General features: G+C 43.4%; 1 protein-coding gene across 1 annotated transcript in view; it reads right to left on the reverse strand.

Moving 5' to 3' along the window:
• ADGRB2 (adhesion G protein-coupled receptor B2) overlaps positions 1 to 14,927 on the reverse strand; it is a 143,013-nt gene that overhangs the window by 56,258 nt on the left and 71,828 nt on the right. Inside the window, exons 8-14 of the mRNA XM_088153494.1 lie at positions 13,587 to 13,781; positions 11,836 to 11,904; positions 11,644 to 11,752; positions 10,340 to 10,486; positions 8,892 to 8,967; positions 8,644 to 8,746; positions 7,565 to 7,608 (exon numbers count right to left, since the gene is read on the reverse strand). Of these exons, the coding sequence (XP_088009620.1) occupies positions 7,565 to 7,608; positions 8,644 to 8,746; positions 8,892 to 8,967; positions 10,340 to 10,486; positions 11,644 to 11,752; positions 11,836 to 11,904; positions 13,587 to 13,781 (743 nt within the window). The remainder of the gene's footprint in view (positions 1 to 7,564; positions 7,609 to 8,643; positions 8,747 to 8,891; positions 8,968 to 10,339; positions 10,487 to 11,643; positions 11,753 to 11,835; positions 11,905 to 13,586; positions 13,782 to 14,927) is intronic.

Genomic DNA, 14,927 nt, shown 5'->3' on the forward strand with positions numbered 1-14,927 from the left:
AGCAAGCTAGAATAGTTCAAGTAGTATTTTTTTTCCCCAGTACTAATCTATGGCTGTGAAAGCTGAACATTAAAAAAGAGTGAGGCAAAGTAGACAGATGCCTCTGAATTATGGCAGTAGAGATGGTAACTAAGAGCACTGTAGACTGCAGGAAGAAACAGTCAATTAGTTCTAGACCAAATAAAGGCTGACTGCTCCCTTGAGAGGATGATCAGCAAGCATGTCTATCATATTGCTACCAGTGTTACGATTTAGTTATCACATCCACTGATTCATAGCTGTTTGGCTCCTATAAATATGCCCTGTGCTGTGTGTTTGTGTTAAGGTATGAATGGACGTGGATGAAATGTGGAGTACTGAGACCCTCTCAGAGGAGACCATAAAGCCAGAGATTGTCCTGGTTGATGTCAGTCTCTGCAGCTATTGGAAAAATACCAGGTAGAAGGTCTCTATGAAGACACAACAAGAGAGGGTTCTTAAAACATGAATTGGTTGAGGCAGTGGCACTCAACTGGAATTGTAGTAGGATGTGAGAAAACACTACCAAGCTGGGACTGATCAAGCCTTCTTAGGAGTAATAAAAGTGAATGGGAAATATAATACTTTAGAAACTTCATACAAATCAAAGCTCTGTAAAGGGTAGGCTTTCCACCTCAATTCTGAAATTCATATGTAACCTGGCCAGCTAGACTTGGTTATGAATGTATGTATGTATCGTTTCTTTCCAGAAAGGGGTGAAGACCTGGCTCTGCCAGTTCGTGTGGGGCTCGAGGAGGGGTAACCAATCCTGAGGGTGGTTAGCACCCTGAAGACACTCGCAGAGGTCAATAATTTATTTATACCATCTATCCCTTGGATTATATTACTTATCTTTGATTACTGCTTTTATTGTATTTTAACTGGGTTTTTTTCTTATTTATTGTAAACAGCCCAGAGTTACTCATTGAGTGAGATGGGCAGTGACTAAATCCAATGAATGAATGAATGAATGAATGAATGAAAGTATCTGATCGATTTATAGGCCATCTCAATCACAAAAGTAACTCCAGAAAGCTTACATAATCATGGGCTTAAAAACAACAAAGTATGGGTATCTTTCTGCATATATGTGAGACAGAGAGTTTGTGAAGCTTTTTGTTCAGGAGGAAAACAATAACATTGTAAATCTGTGTTTGTTTATATGAGCCCAGAGTCTCTAGATAAGTAGAGAACATATTATGAAGATCTTCTTGGTGACCCTCCATGGGTCAAACAAGACTCACATACTTTGGGGATGAAATGGGCATGAATGAGGGATGAGAAAAAGTGATCATGCTTGGCCAGGATGAAGGAAGTAGGAGGAGATGATAATCCATAGAATGGATGGATGGGATCAAAAGATGATGCAACCATTCCTGGGAGAGATTCTGGTTGCTAGACACAGGTTATGATGGTGGGACTTTGCCCACGCAATTAGAATCCATCTTGACAGCACCTAATTAAGTGTGTGGCATTAATTACTCTTCCAGATGATGGCCAAGCTGCAAAAAGAGGGTATTGATGATCTGGGGATGAACAAAGAGCAAATTCCTTTCCAGATCGTATGGATACACAGTTGTCTGTTTAAGGAAAATCAGAGTCCTTTTCTTCTATTCACCAGCTCAATGTGCACCCAGCCCACAATTTTTTTCTTAAAAAAAAAACTTTATAAGGAGAAAGAGGTGGGCCTCCTCATTCTCTTCCTCCTCCTTTAACCAAGAGTAGGTACCCAGTGTTTATTTTTTAATTCTTTTGCTAGGGAACAACTTGGGGGATTATAAACAAAGTCCAAAAAAGGAGAGGGGAGGTCATTTTAGCAACAGGCTGAGGTAAAGAACAGTATAGCGAGAGGAAAGTAGCAGTAAATTTTATTTAGCTCAGAAGTGAAAATCTTATATTGTTTTTGGTTCTTTTTTATGGAAACCTGTTCACATCTATCCAAATCATGGGGAATTACTCTCTTCTAGGGAGAAATGTTGCCATTGCCCCCCCCCCATCATTACATGTTTTCCTTTATATCAATACAAAGAGGGAAGATTATGGTAATTATATGAACCACTACCATAAATTTTCCTCTCTACATTGATATAAAGTAGAATTGCTCTGCAACAGAATATTTGCATTGTGTATCAGAACTCCAAGATTCATTGCTCATCGGTGTATGTTAGTCTTTGCCAGCCTGATGCCCTCCAGCTGTGTTGGACAGCAATCCGGTCACTCCCAGTCCATATGCAAAGAAGACAGGAGGAGGAAGAGTTGTTGTTTAACGCAAAAAAAATCTACTCCATCCGACCTGCAGAATGATTTTCAAAAACTCTGGAAGCTCTTGAAAGTCACCCGAAAACTGAAGAGTTTGCAACCTCCAGAAGAGGAAGAAAGCAAAACAGATGTACAGCTGCCACTTCAAAAACTGACATTCTGTCTTGAAATCACAAGTAATTAAACCAGCCGCTCCTCTGCCATACCAGCAGGGTTCCTCCTTTTTCCTCTTTTTCTTCTTAATTATGTTATGTTTCTGGCAGTTATTTTTTCCCCTCTCTCAATGCACCTCTGATTGCGCCAAAGTGAACATGAAGATGACAGCAGCAAGCATGTCAAAGCTTCAAGACCTCTGACAAGTGACTCCATGAACCTTTAAAAGTGACACATATGAAGGCCAACTTTCACATCCAGAACATGCAGAAATGAAAGGAAAAGGTGTTCTTAGAAGATGCCCCATAAGATGGACTCAGTGCCTGAAGAAGCTGGTTTTGACTAGCTGCTTGCCTGCTTATTTATTGATTGGTTTGATTTAAGGCTGCCCAACTCTAGAGCAACTCTAGGCAGCTCACATTATAAACAAATAGAAGAAACAATAATAGACAAAAAAAAACCATACGTGTCTATACAAACAAACCCCAAGGATGCAAAATACACCTGACACAGGCTCGGCAGCCACCCAGCTCCAGGATCGGGGAGAGGAGCCATGTTTCTAAGGACTTCCAGAACCCCAATAGGATAGGAGGCACATGGATGTCTGGGGGACGGGGGTTGCTATTCCAGAGGGCAGGTGCTGCAACAGACTGCCTTTCTGGACTAACTGGATCTTGTATATCTCTAACCTCTGGTACTGTATGAATTTGCCTTGCTGTGTAACTCCAAGAGCTTCAGCAAAATCTTTGGTGACCTCTAGATGTGTCACTCTTAATCTCCCATAACCCCTAGCCAGAAAGAGATAATAAGAGTTGAAGCCCAACACATTGAGGGGGCATTGGACCAGGGAATCTTGTTTTACAAGATCTGGACCAGCAACCTTGTCACCTGGTGCGAAGATTAATTCATGTTTCTGAAGCCCAGTCAGAGACATAAAGGCAGCCTAAGAGACGGACACTTGTTTTCTTGCATATATAGAAGAAAAACTATCCTATTTTATTCTCTCTCCTTGTTTACCTCCCTGCAAGCCAGTGGAGAACGAATTACATCTAGCAGGCAAGAGGCGCCCACTAATCGATAGCTGTTATTAACAACATAAGGGAGGGAAGCCTTGTTAAAGGAGTCTCTTGCTCGGACTCCAGGTCTTTTTGAGGTAGATAATGAAGGATATTCCTAGAATCTCTAGATGAGGGACCTTTCAGCACCAGAGGGATGGACAGCTCCCTGGCTTCTGCTGCACCTGCTCCTGGACCATTGAGGGTGAGGCACCATCTCAGTTGTCCTGCTACAAAGCTGGACGATGCAAAAGGAAGAAAATCACATTTTCTCCAAAATGAACATCCAGGAGTCATTGCTTTGAAGGAAACGCAGTGCAATGGCAGAAGAGTTGGACTCTGCATAATTGCACAAGCCTAACACGGGAAGAGGAGGTTACCTTTCCATGTTATTTTATTGCACAAAAATAACACAGATTCTTGAGATATGTCTCAGTATGGTGAGCGTACATATGCTGAGGAGGGGAAGAAGTTAAAAACCTGCCATAAAAGAATAGCAGAAGGGATGGCCTTTCTGGCCAGCTCCTAATTCAGAAAACTGCCTTATTAATTAGCTGCGAGGGTTAACTTGAGCAAGGTCAGGAGTAAAGGTCTTGAAAGCAAGCCAATCGGTAAGAATAATAATGTACACCTCCTACTGAAAAATAATTGGCTCTCGGAGGGCTAGGATGCATGGCAAGAAAGAGAGACATAAGGAATGAACCTTGGGTTTGCTATATATATGGCTTGAGTTTACAGTTGTTGGTTTTCTTCATATTAACAGCTTTTCTACTGTCTGTAATAAAAACTATCTTAGCAAGAGCTGCGTCCTTCAATCCCTGCCTGCGAGCCTTTTAGTTCAAGTATCAGTCTGGAAGGGACCTGACATTAGCTAAGATTTGTTGACTTCGTTTCCTTGTCTTCCCCTGGGCAGGTTCCAGCCTTCAATGTCACTACTGTCATGTCTTCAGCTATTTCATCATATCTTAGCACTAAGATGTGCTGATACGATCCTTATTTTACAGATGGAGAAGTGAGTCTTGCAATTTGGCCAACATCACCCTGGGAAATCTCAGAAAAGCAGGATACTCTATCTCAACACAACTGGGTCAAGGGGAGGAATGCAGACTGAAAGGTCTGCAAAAATAGTTACCAAACTGTAATGTTTAATTATGATGGAAGGGCAAAATCATTATGTATGTAACTAGAGAGTCATCATATCAACTATGATTGATGTTGATTAAATTTATATGTACATGAAAGAAAATCAAAGTTAGTTTCTGGCCCGACTCCACCCACTCCTATTTGAAATGCAGCACCAGGCATGCAATTCAAAGGCCAGCTGTAATCTTCAGCCTAAAAAAATGAGCAGAATTTCTCTGCTCTTCTCCTGGACTAATAACACGCATTCCATCTTAGGCAACAGAGCCATCAGATAAATTTTGAAGAACCAGGGTACTTTCACTGATTGTTGTCATTCCAGGCCAACACATGCATATAATGCTGACACTTCTTCATTCTAGGATGATATTATCACACACACATAGAAGATCCTACCGAGCAAGTACACAAATAGATATCCATGCCCAGGACTTGGTATTGCATAATCTCAAGGAATTCTTGCCTGAGCTTTACCAGGGGAGTAAAGTCTTACAGTCTCCTTCATGCTGGAAAAAAAATGGGAGGAGTCTGGTAGCATCTTTTCTGACTAACCTTCTGAGATACAAGTACATGTAACATCAATATCATATCGTATCATATCATTACCATATCAGTAGATACATTTGATATATATCAGACCAGAGTCACCCCACAGTGAGATGGGCGGTGACAAATTTGAAAGATAGATAGATAGATAGATAGATAGATAGATAGATAGATAGATAGATAGATGTCAGGTGACCTCAGAAGTTCTCAACAAACACAATGGGTTTTTAACACAGTACAATTGTTCATTGACAAGGTACTCATAAATGGTTGAGAATGTATAAAGGTACTTCAAATTTATGCTGGAAATGTGAACAACATGAAGGGACATTTTATCACGTATGGTGGACGTGTAAAAAATCCAAAGAATTTTGGATACAAATACATACACTAATTCAGAAAATCTTAAAGACTAATGTAATTTCTGTGCTGCCTTTTTTCTTTTGGGACTAATGGACAGACAGCTAGAAAAAAGTCATGGGACTCTGTTTTTATATATGACAACTGCAGCAAGATTATTATATGCTCAAAAGTGGAAAGGTTCAGCACTACCCACAATAGAGGAATGGTTGGTGAAGATGACGGAACTTGCAGATATGGCTAAACTGACTTCTTTGATTAGAGAAAAGACAGTACAGTGGTACCTCTACTTACGAACACCCCGACTTACGAATTTTTCGAGACACAATCAGCTCCGGCCCCAAAAATTTACCTCTACTTACGAACTCGCCTCGACTTACGAACCGGATCCACGGCCATTTTCCGCCCGTTCCACGTGGTCCGCGGCCATTTTTCCGCCCTGCCGCGTGGTCTGCGGCCATTTTCCGCCCGTTCCACGTGGTCCGCGGCCATTTTTCCGCCCTGCCGCGTGGTCTGCGGCCATTTTCCGCCCGTTCCACGTGGTCCACAGCCATTTTTCTGCCCGTTCCACATGGTCTGCGGCCATTTTCTGCCCATTCCACGTGGTCTGCAGCCATTTTCCACCCGTTCCACATGGTCCACGGCCATTTTTCCGCCCTGCCTCGTGGTCAGCGGGCGTTTTTCCGCCCCTGCGCGTGGTCTGCGGACGCCGGAATGGATTAACGGTAATTACATTGAACCTTATGGGAAAATTTACTTCGACTTGCGACCAACTCGACTTGCGATCAGAGTCACGGAACGGATTAAGTTCGTAAGTAGAGGTACCACTGTATCTACATTTATGGCTGACTGGAAACCCCTTATAGACTTTTGCATGAAACAGAAAAAAATGCACTTATGATTTGTGGTTCTGATGATTAGAAAAAAAAAATTCGGTAATAGAAAAAAGTGAGGTTTTTTTTTTGGTAGCCACAGAATAAGAGATAACTTTGTGATTTTACTTGTATTTGCTGCAGAGGAAATCAGAAGCTTCTTCTTTTTATTTCTTTTTATCTTTTTTTTCCTGCATTTTTTTCCTTTTCTTTTTCTCTCTCTTTTTCTCTCTCTTTTTCTTTTCTTTATTCTGTATTAGTGTTTGTTAATTTTTATCTTCTCTTTAAAACTTTTAATAACATTTATTGACAAACAAAAGATAAGGTACTTATAAACTGTTTCACATTTAAGCAACCTGTCTTCTCTTCTTTTCCTCCTTCCCTTTATCCCCCCCCCCCCCCAATTTAAATCCTAGCCCAGTGTTTCTCAGCCTTGGCAATTTGAAGATGTGTGGACTTCAACTTCCAGAATTCCCCAGCCGGCCATGCCGGCTGGGGAATTCTGGGAGTTGAAGTCCACACATCTTCAAGTTGCCAAGGCTGAGAAATACTGGCCTTGCCACTCTTTGCATCTGATGAACTGAGCTACAGCTCAGGAAAGCTTATGATTTTTAATAAAGTGATTAGTCAGAAAAGGTGCTACCAGATTTCTGATTTTTTGCCACTGTAGACTAACAGCTGTCCTCCTATAACCTCATACTGGGAGTAGATTAAGAGTATAATTAGCCACCCTCACATTATCTACAGGATTGCAGAGCAAAAGAGAGAATGGCAAGACTTCCTTCTCCACCTGGGAGCTCCTCTTCCAGCATTAGAAGGATATCCAGTCTATGGGAGGATGGAAATGAGGGACCAAAAAAAATGGATCGAGGAGTGGGATAAGCTTGCAAGCCTGGGATAGGACATCTGGAGGCATCCAAAGAGCTCCAACCATCACCATCACTCAACCAATCACTTGAATAGCCAACCGACTAACTTTAGAATTAGTTTAGCTTATGTTTTGAAACTTCTGATTCTGTGTTTTGTGCTTTCATTTTTGTTAAGTGCCTTGAGTAGGAAAGTAGGGTATTGACTGAAGTTTCATACATGCATGTTTGCCCATCATCAGCACAGTGGCCTCTTACACAATCCATTTAACTCAGCAAGATGAAATATACTCACACTTTAGTGTATTCCCAGGTCACACACTGTGGATGTGAGGTGCCCTGGAAGAGAAGCAGAAAAAGGTGATTAGTTGAAAGCAGAATGTGGAACAAGACATGGTACACCTAGAAAATCCATCCATCCATCCATCCATCCATCCATCCATCCATCCATCCTTCCATCCTTCCATCCATCCATCCATCCATCCATCCATCCATCCATCCATCCATCCATCCATCCTTCCTTCCATCCATCCATCCATCCATCCATCCATCCATCCATCCATCCATCCATCCATCCATCCATCCATCCATCCTTCCATCTTCTGATATTAATGTCTAATTACGATAAGTGGGTTTTCCTCCCTCAAATGGGATTTCAGTAAAGAGTTCAAAGGCTGCCTAAGGTATTCAATGCACTTCAAAACATTTGTCGTTTCCTAGATTCATTGTTAGACACTGTTAGAGTATTGCATAAAGGCAGCGCAGAAATTAAGCATAAATTATACAGATAATTACATCAAGGGAGAATTTCTTCCCTTTCCCTCTTAATTAGAGCGGATGGGGTGAAATCTTCAAACTGATCTAACTAAAGCAGAAAAACTCCTGATTTTTTTTTCTCCAGCAGTTTTTAAGGAGTAAAAATAAAAATGGTTCAGATATCTACCAATTCTGTTTATTTTTCTGATACTTTCTCTCTGCAACTTTTGATTCTACAGATGTTTGTTGACTGTTATCCTCTTATGCTGCTCATTAGGGAAATCCACCCTCCCTTTAAATCAAAGTCTCATTTCAATGTCAAAACCCAAGATTATAGACGGTTGTCCAGACTATGTTCTCAGAAAACAAAAGGGACTGATGCTAGATCTGTCCCTCTGCATCCAGGGCTCTCTCTTTACCAATATCAGGTTTTGTCCTGGCTCGGCTACTCACTTTCCATCCATATAGCAGTTATTTTGTAGCACAAAAATCTGGGGGGGTGATAAGTGAAGGAATGGGATGTGTAAGTCAAGAGCTTGTCTACTAACCATACTGGGCTGGACCACGCTGATCTCTACCCACCCCATAGGCTAAGGTACCAAGAGCCCCCACACTTACATTGATAATATGAGACAACTCCACCGTAATCAAAGGTTCCATGGCCTTCGTTGGTGGCTTCACCGTCACCGTGAGAACTTTGGACATGACCGCGAGAGGACTTCTGTTGATGAAATTTGCAAGATCACTTGGATGGGGATGCATTTAGAATACAAACACACCACATCTGCACAGAGACAAACCCTGAGGCTGCAAGCACATTGCCTCACAGTCCTGCTTTTCACAAGCTGTTCGGTAGATCCGCTCACCTAGGAGGGGGCAGAATTAGTCCCAAGGTGCGATACAGGATGGCGCCAATGACGAAATAAGCTGAGTCATCTGTTTCTGCAGAAAGAGGGAGAAAGAAGGAAAAGAGCCGCACCGATTAACACAGCAGTTAAGGGACTGTCTATGGCTGTGTGGGGTAGGAAGTCAGGACTTTGTGGTCTTAAACAAGGCCCCAAGCAATGAGAAGACCCCAAAAATACAATTGCCAGAATGAACAGATTCATAAGGTTTCAAAGATATACTACGTTATTTATGTACTGAACAAAGAAGGAAGTGGGGACAAAGTTCTGCAGCTGTAGGATTGCCCATATCATGTGCCTGGGGAAACTGCACCTGTTGAATGTCTGCCTGGACAATCCTTTCTGGGGCCAATGCTGATGTGAAAGACCAAAGCAAACTGCATCTGCAGGAATCAAGCCAGCATAGACCATAAGACCAAACCAAGTCTTTACAGCTCACTCAGTAATGTATTTAAAATATCTTTTCTTATGGCATAATTTTCCTGGTTTCTGAGTGGAAATGCAAGCATATGGCAGGTTGGCCATATTCATTCATTTCAGCTTTATAACATATGCATCCATGAAGTATAAATGGGCCTATAAATATCTAAGCCTCACATTTCCACTTCTGATTTGAAATCTGGAGAAAGAGTTTTGACTTTCACAATAATGGAGACAGAGGTGGCAACTGGAATGCCAAATCAAAATTAGAAATTTCATATCCAACTCTGTGAGTCAGTTATAATAATAATAACAACACAACACCTCAATCCAGCCTATATAAAAATGTCTGTAAGTACAGATTAGCAGTAATGTCAGAGACAAAAGAATCTGGCTTTAAAAACTGGCATTTGGCAGTCATGTCTAAGAAAATAAATCTAAAATGTTCTGAACTCTTTCCAATTTATCTGTAAAGAATGGATTAAAAACATTGAACTGAGCACTTCACAATTCCCTCTTCCCTTTCTTGAGAAAAGCGTTATTCCTTCATTATTATTCTACTTTGCTGATCTTGCACAGATCACTTCTATGAGTCTCTATCAGGCCAAAGCTGTTTTCCAGAGGGCGAACTGTCCTTTTCTCCTATTCTTAAGAGAAATGTGCAGAAGGCTCAGATCTAAAGAAAAGCTCTTTTTTTTACGATGCAACTTGCAGTTAGCCTTTGATGGATCTGCTAGGGACCACCCTCAAAATGTCAGCAGGGCCTGAGCAAAAATGGGGCAATGTCTAGCCAGTCTGATGGATACCTTTTCTAAAGCCCAGCGTACTTCAGAAAGGCCCCTTGTCTCCTAATTCAGGGGCAGAAGGGCATCTGGGCCACATGTCTTCTTCAGGCTGCCCACCCCTGCTCTAACCACTGTTCCTGGGCCTCCTTTCCCTCCCACCCCCACCTGCCAGCCATGAGTCTGCCCCTTGTGGAGGCCACGTACCAGATGAGGAGAGATTCAGCACTTCTTTGGGAATGAAGATCTTGTCTTCGGAGTGGCGGGCCCAATCTTTCATTCCCCGACGGCCCTTCATGGGGAAATTGATGTCACTGGACACAGCAGAAACCGGCTCTCTCTGGATGCTAATCACTGCCGAGGGAGGGGAGGGGAGGGGAGGGGAGAGCAGGGAGGAAGGGGTGGGTGTCACTCTGGGACAGATATCAGGAAATCAAAGCACACGTCATCCTCGCCCTTAACGTCGTGGCCTTCTAGAGCAGTGGCATAAAAGGGGTAGGATGCCTTCCTTGGTGCCCATCAGACTCCCCATTCACTAGAAGTGTTTAAAGGTTATTTTAATTTAAAAAGCAGACAGCAGCTGACATGCTGTAAAGCTAACAAAACCCCATCTATATTGTTTTGGAGGAATGTCTGTGGTCCCCCAAAGTCATACTGGAATCGTAGGCAGCATCTGGTGGCGGGAATGAGCCCATTCGCCTTCTGATGAATGGGTGTTTTGTGATTCGCCATGCCATTTGTGAGCCAGGCATGTTTCCCTTGGTAGCCATTTCTGAGCATGCCCACCACAGGCTCTCAGAAGCCGTACATGACCCTTGGCCCAGAAGGATTCCCTGGGTCTGTTCTAGAGTAACAGCCAGGAATCTCACCATCAGAGGCTATGGGTGCAAGCTGGTCTACTATCAATTATGGTAGTCCCTGGAGACCACAGAATAAAGTAGCACCAATGACTGACAGGCAGTGCAGAACTTCCAGAGCAGGAAGAAGAATAAGGCTTTGAAGAAACTTGGTCTTCTGTCCCTGCCTGGCTTGGAGATCAAAGATATCTTGCCTGCCTCACATTTGGCTTCCCCCCCCCCTTGCTTATGATCCATTGGGGGGGGGAAGTCTTCAGTCTCTTGGGGCCACAGGGACACAACTGATGATGTGGTGGCATCTCAGGGAGGCAGGGATGAATGTTGAAGAACTTTTTCCAGGGAGGGGCTCAAGTGAAAAATAGCTTTGAAGGTCTGGGGGTGGAGAAAACAAGGGGGCACATCCCACTACCCAATTTTTGTAAAGAGATCTAGAGGTAACCCCAGGAGCCACAAGATGGTTGCTGGGAGTTGCACGCATCTTGTGAATCACCTCCCGCTGCTCTACCATGAGGTTCACCAATGGATCACAAGAACCTGGGCCTGAAAAAAACTCTGCCTTTGCGCTCTGCCTTTACACAAACTGGGTAGTGGTTAGTGCCACCTCGCAAACCCCAAAGAAATCGTTCTTCCGTCCAGTCCCTTCCAGTTGCTCACCCAAGTTGTCCGTGACAATAAGGGAACTCTGGAAGGCCTTGAGGGCACCTCCTACCAGATGGATGAAATCTTCAACCACTTTCATGAGGAGGACGGAACCGGGCAACACCTGTGCAGGGGAATGGAGGAGTCAGCATTAACAGAGGCTTCCGATTCCCACCAGAGTCACATGCCCGATGCCCAGCAGCTCACCTGTTGTGCATCTTCCCATTTATCCCTGTTTTCTGCATCTATCATGTAGCTGACAACCTGGAAGAATCGCTGGGGGGAGAGAGGAGAAAGTGAGCGAAGAGGTCGGACTACAATCTGGCTTTAGGCAGTTTTCTCAATTTCCCAGCTGCAAATTCCATTCCACCCCATTTTTGTATCACTTTATATATTTGGCTGAAAATCATTCGCTTTAATATTCATGCTCATTTTCTTACATTCACAGGCATTTTTCTAGGAACCCTCTGTTTGCAAGTCATTTCTGCCATTATTAAATGTGGGGTTTATACCTATCTGCCTTTCCCCAATCTGCTCATTTGTGTGTGCATATGCTGAGTGATGCCCGTATTGCAAGCTTTAAAAAAATTGAGTTCTATTTATTTTGAAGTCTGAAATTGGTCTGTCTGTATAGAAGTTAACACGAGGCAAATTTCTTATCCTTCCCTGTCTTTATGTAAAAGTGTGTTCTGAACTGGCTCCAAAATTAGGAAAGAGGCAGAAGCCGCCTGAGATATTCCACTAGTCATTATAATGCGTTTCTTTTGCATTTCTCTAAAATGCCTCCTGGTGAGGCATAGGTCAGAGGTAGAAAATCTGCTCTGCATGCAAGCTCAGTCCTAACATATCCACGTTTCGCTGGAGAAACTCTTGCAAGCAAACTGCCGCTTAGTCATTGTAAGCCACAGCATGGAAACTGGATGGTTGGAGTTAAAATGCACAATTGCTGTGTTCTTGTTATCGCATGGTGCCTAAATAAATAAATCATATGATGTCTGTCCATGATGGTCTAATTCATCCAACTCACACAGAAAATGGCTAGATTCCAGAACTCACTAACCCACAGTCTTCTCAGTCTCTTTTTAATCTAGTCAAGCATGTTGCATGGATGGCATCGAGTGCCTACCGTCCAGTTGTCTCAGTGGACTGGATGACCACGCAGGGCTGGGGCTTGGTGGAGAGAACCTTTCAACAGAAGACATCACATGCTTTGCCCTGTTTCAGCCTGCACAGAGTGCTCCAGCCATCGTATTCTCCCAATGGAGGAAAGTAGAGAAGTGAAGTTTCCACTGAGAGGATCTGCCCTGGCTCTTCCCTCATTTAGGAAAGCAGGAAATGATCCTGGAATGAGTAACCTCCCACTTTCCTCAGTTGGGATAGTGCTCTGTACCCAACCAGCAAAGCAGGAGAGGGCCTGGGGAAAGGGCCTCATTCCAGATTCCATGGAATGGAGGCTCCCCATACCTGGAACAGATAAAGCTGGGCTATCAGGACAAATAACCATAATAAGCTCAACCTTAAAAAGTTGTGCTGCCAACAGCAGTGAACCCAAATAGTAGTGATCTGTTTTCCCTTTACTGGGGAGTATTTCTGTGTCTGTGTGCAAAAGCCAACATGGTTCCTGAAGACTTGAACCAGCAGCTGAAGTTTTTGGGGTACATAAGGAGGTCCATCCCAGCAGCGCCAGCAGCTGTCACAAATTCTGATGTCAAAATGACAACATGTGCTTGATGACATCATCATGCAAATGCCACAATTACAAACAAGTATCTGAGCCATAGTATTTGCATGATGATGTCAGCAAGCAAGTGGCCATTTGTCCCCCTTTACCCACCTGTGGACACCCATGCTCCCAGCCCTAGCATGTGCAGTGCAACTGGTCTCTTCAATTCCAATGGCCTCATGCACTTAAGAGTCAAATAATGGCTGCTTCTCCTTACTGGATGTCAGCACAATACCTGCACATCATCCGAAGAAGGGATGTAGGTGGCTCTTTTGTAAGTATCTGTGACATTGCGCAGGATCTCCACTGAGAACAGCAGGTCCCCACTGTAATAGCTTCGGCGGGCAATGAGCTCCAGCAGGCTACGAACCACCTGAGACATGCCCTCACCTGCCAGCATGCGCTGGCCCTTGGCCAGATGCTCACGAAGCTTAAGTATGAGAGAGAAAGGGAACGAGGTCAGATCATGGATGACGAGCAAAGATGCTTTGCTCTTCAGGCCCAGTGCATGAAAAAAGTCACATTGTGAGCATCCTGGGACTTCCAATTGCTCTTCAAATATAATGATGGAGATCTGAGAGATTTCTGCTATGGCAGTCAGGAGTTCTGCTTCTTCTGAAGCCAGCTGATCCTGCACCAACTGATTAGTACCAGATGCTCTTTCTCCCCAACTTTGAGAAGAGGACCTCCACAGAAGCCCATGAAGTTGAACTTAATGTCCCTGGAACTTCTTTAGCTGATTTGGGTCCTTGCACCATTTAGGACAAAGAGCCAAGTTTGATTTCTCCCTTCCAAAACCTGAACTCTCCATGAATGCCTTCATGGGTCTGGGGTTAAAAACTTTCAAGATCAGAGAGAAGAGCTTCCAGGAAATCTTAAGTAATCCTTCCTAGACTTTAGCCCCAAATTACATGGAAAACATCCTAGAAACAACTCAGCAGAAACTGAGAAATACAAGATTTCTGGACCTCTTCAGTTTTCTCCATGAAGCAAAGATCTGCAGAAACCCACTCTTCATTTTTTCCTTACTTCTTAAGGCCTGAATTAGTAAGATTGTCCAGGTATGCATCTTTTGGCAACTCAGATGCTCAGGAAGTTGGAGTACAACTTCCATGCTCAGCCAGATTAACAAAAGCTAAAATGTATTGTCGAAGGCTTTCCCGGCCAGAATACGATGGCTGGTGTGGGTCTTCCGGGCTGTGTGGCCCTGTTCTGGAAGTTTTGTTTCCTAACGTTTCGCCAGCATCTGTGACCGGCATCTTCAGAGGGCAGGAGCACAGACAGGGCACAGAGAGAACTGCTCCTGTCTGTGCTCCTGCTCTCTGAAGATGCCAGTCACAGATGCTGGTGAAATGTTAGGAAACAAAACGTCCAGAACACGGCCACACAGCCCGGAAGACCCACACCAGCCATCAAAAGCTAAAATCTTCCCCTTGTCAGAATTTACTGGGAAATCCACATGGATTGTACTGGTCAGGCAATAATAATTTGATTAAATAACTCCCAACAGTTTGCTTTACCTTTATTGGCAGAATACAGACAGTCCTCTACTTACAAACAGGATACGTTCCAAGAG

Source organism: Python bivittatus, unplaced genomic scaffold (genome assembly GCF_059951505.1).
Source record: "Python bivittatus isolate LINGU-HERP-01145 unplaced genomic scaffold, Pbiv_v1 ctg000040_np1212, whole genome shotgun sequence".
NCBI lineage: Eukaryota > Metazoa > Chordata > Lepidosauria > Squamata > Pythonidae > Python > Python bivittatus.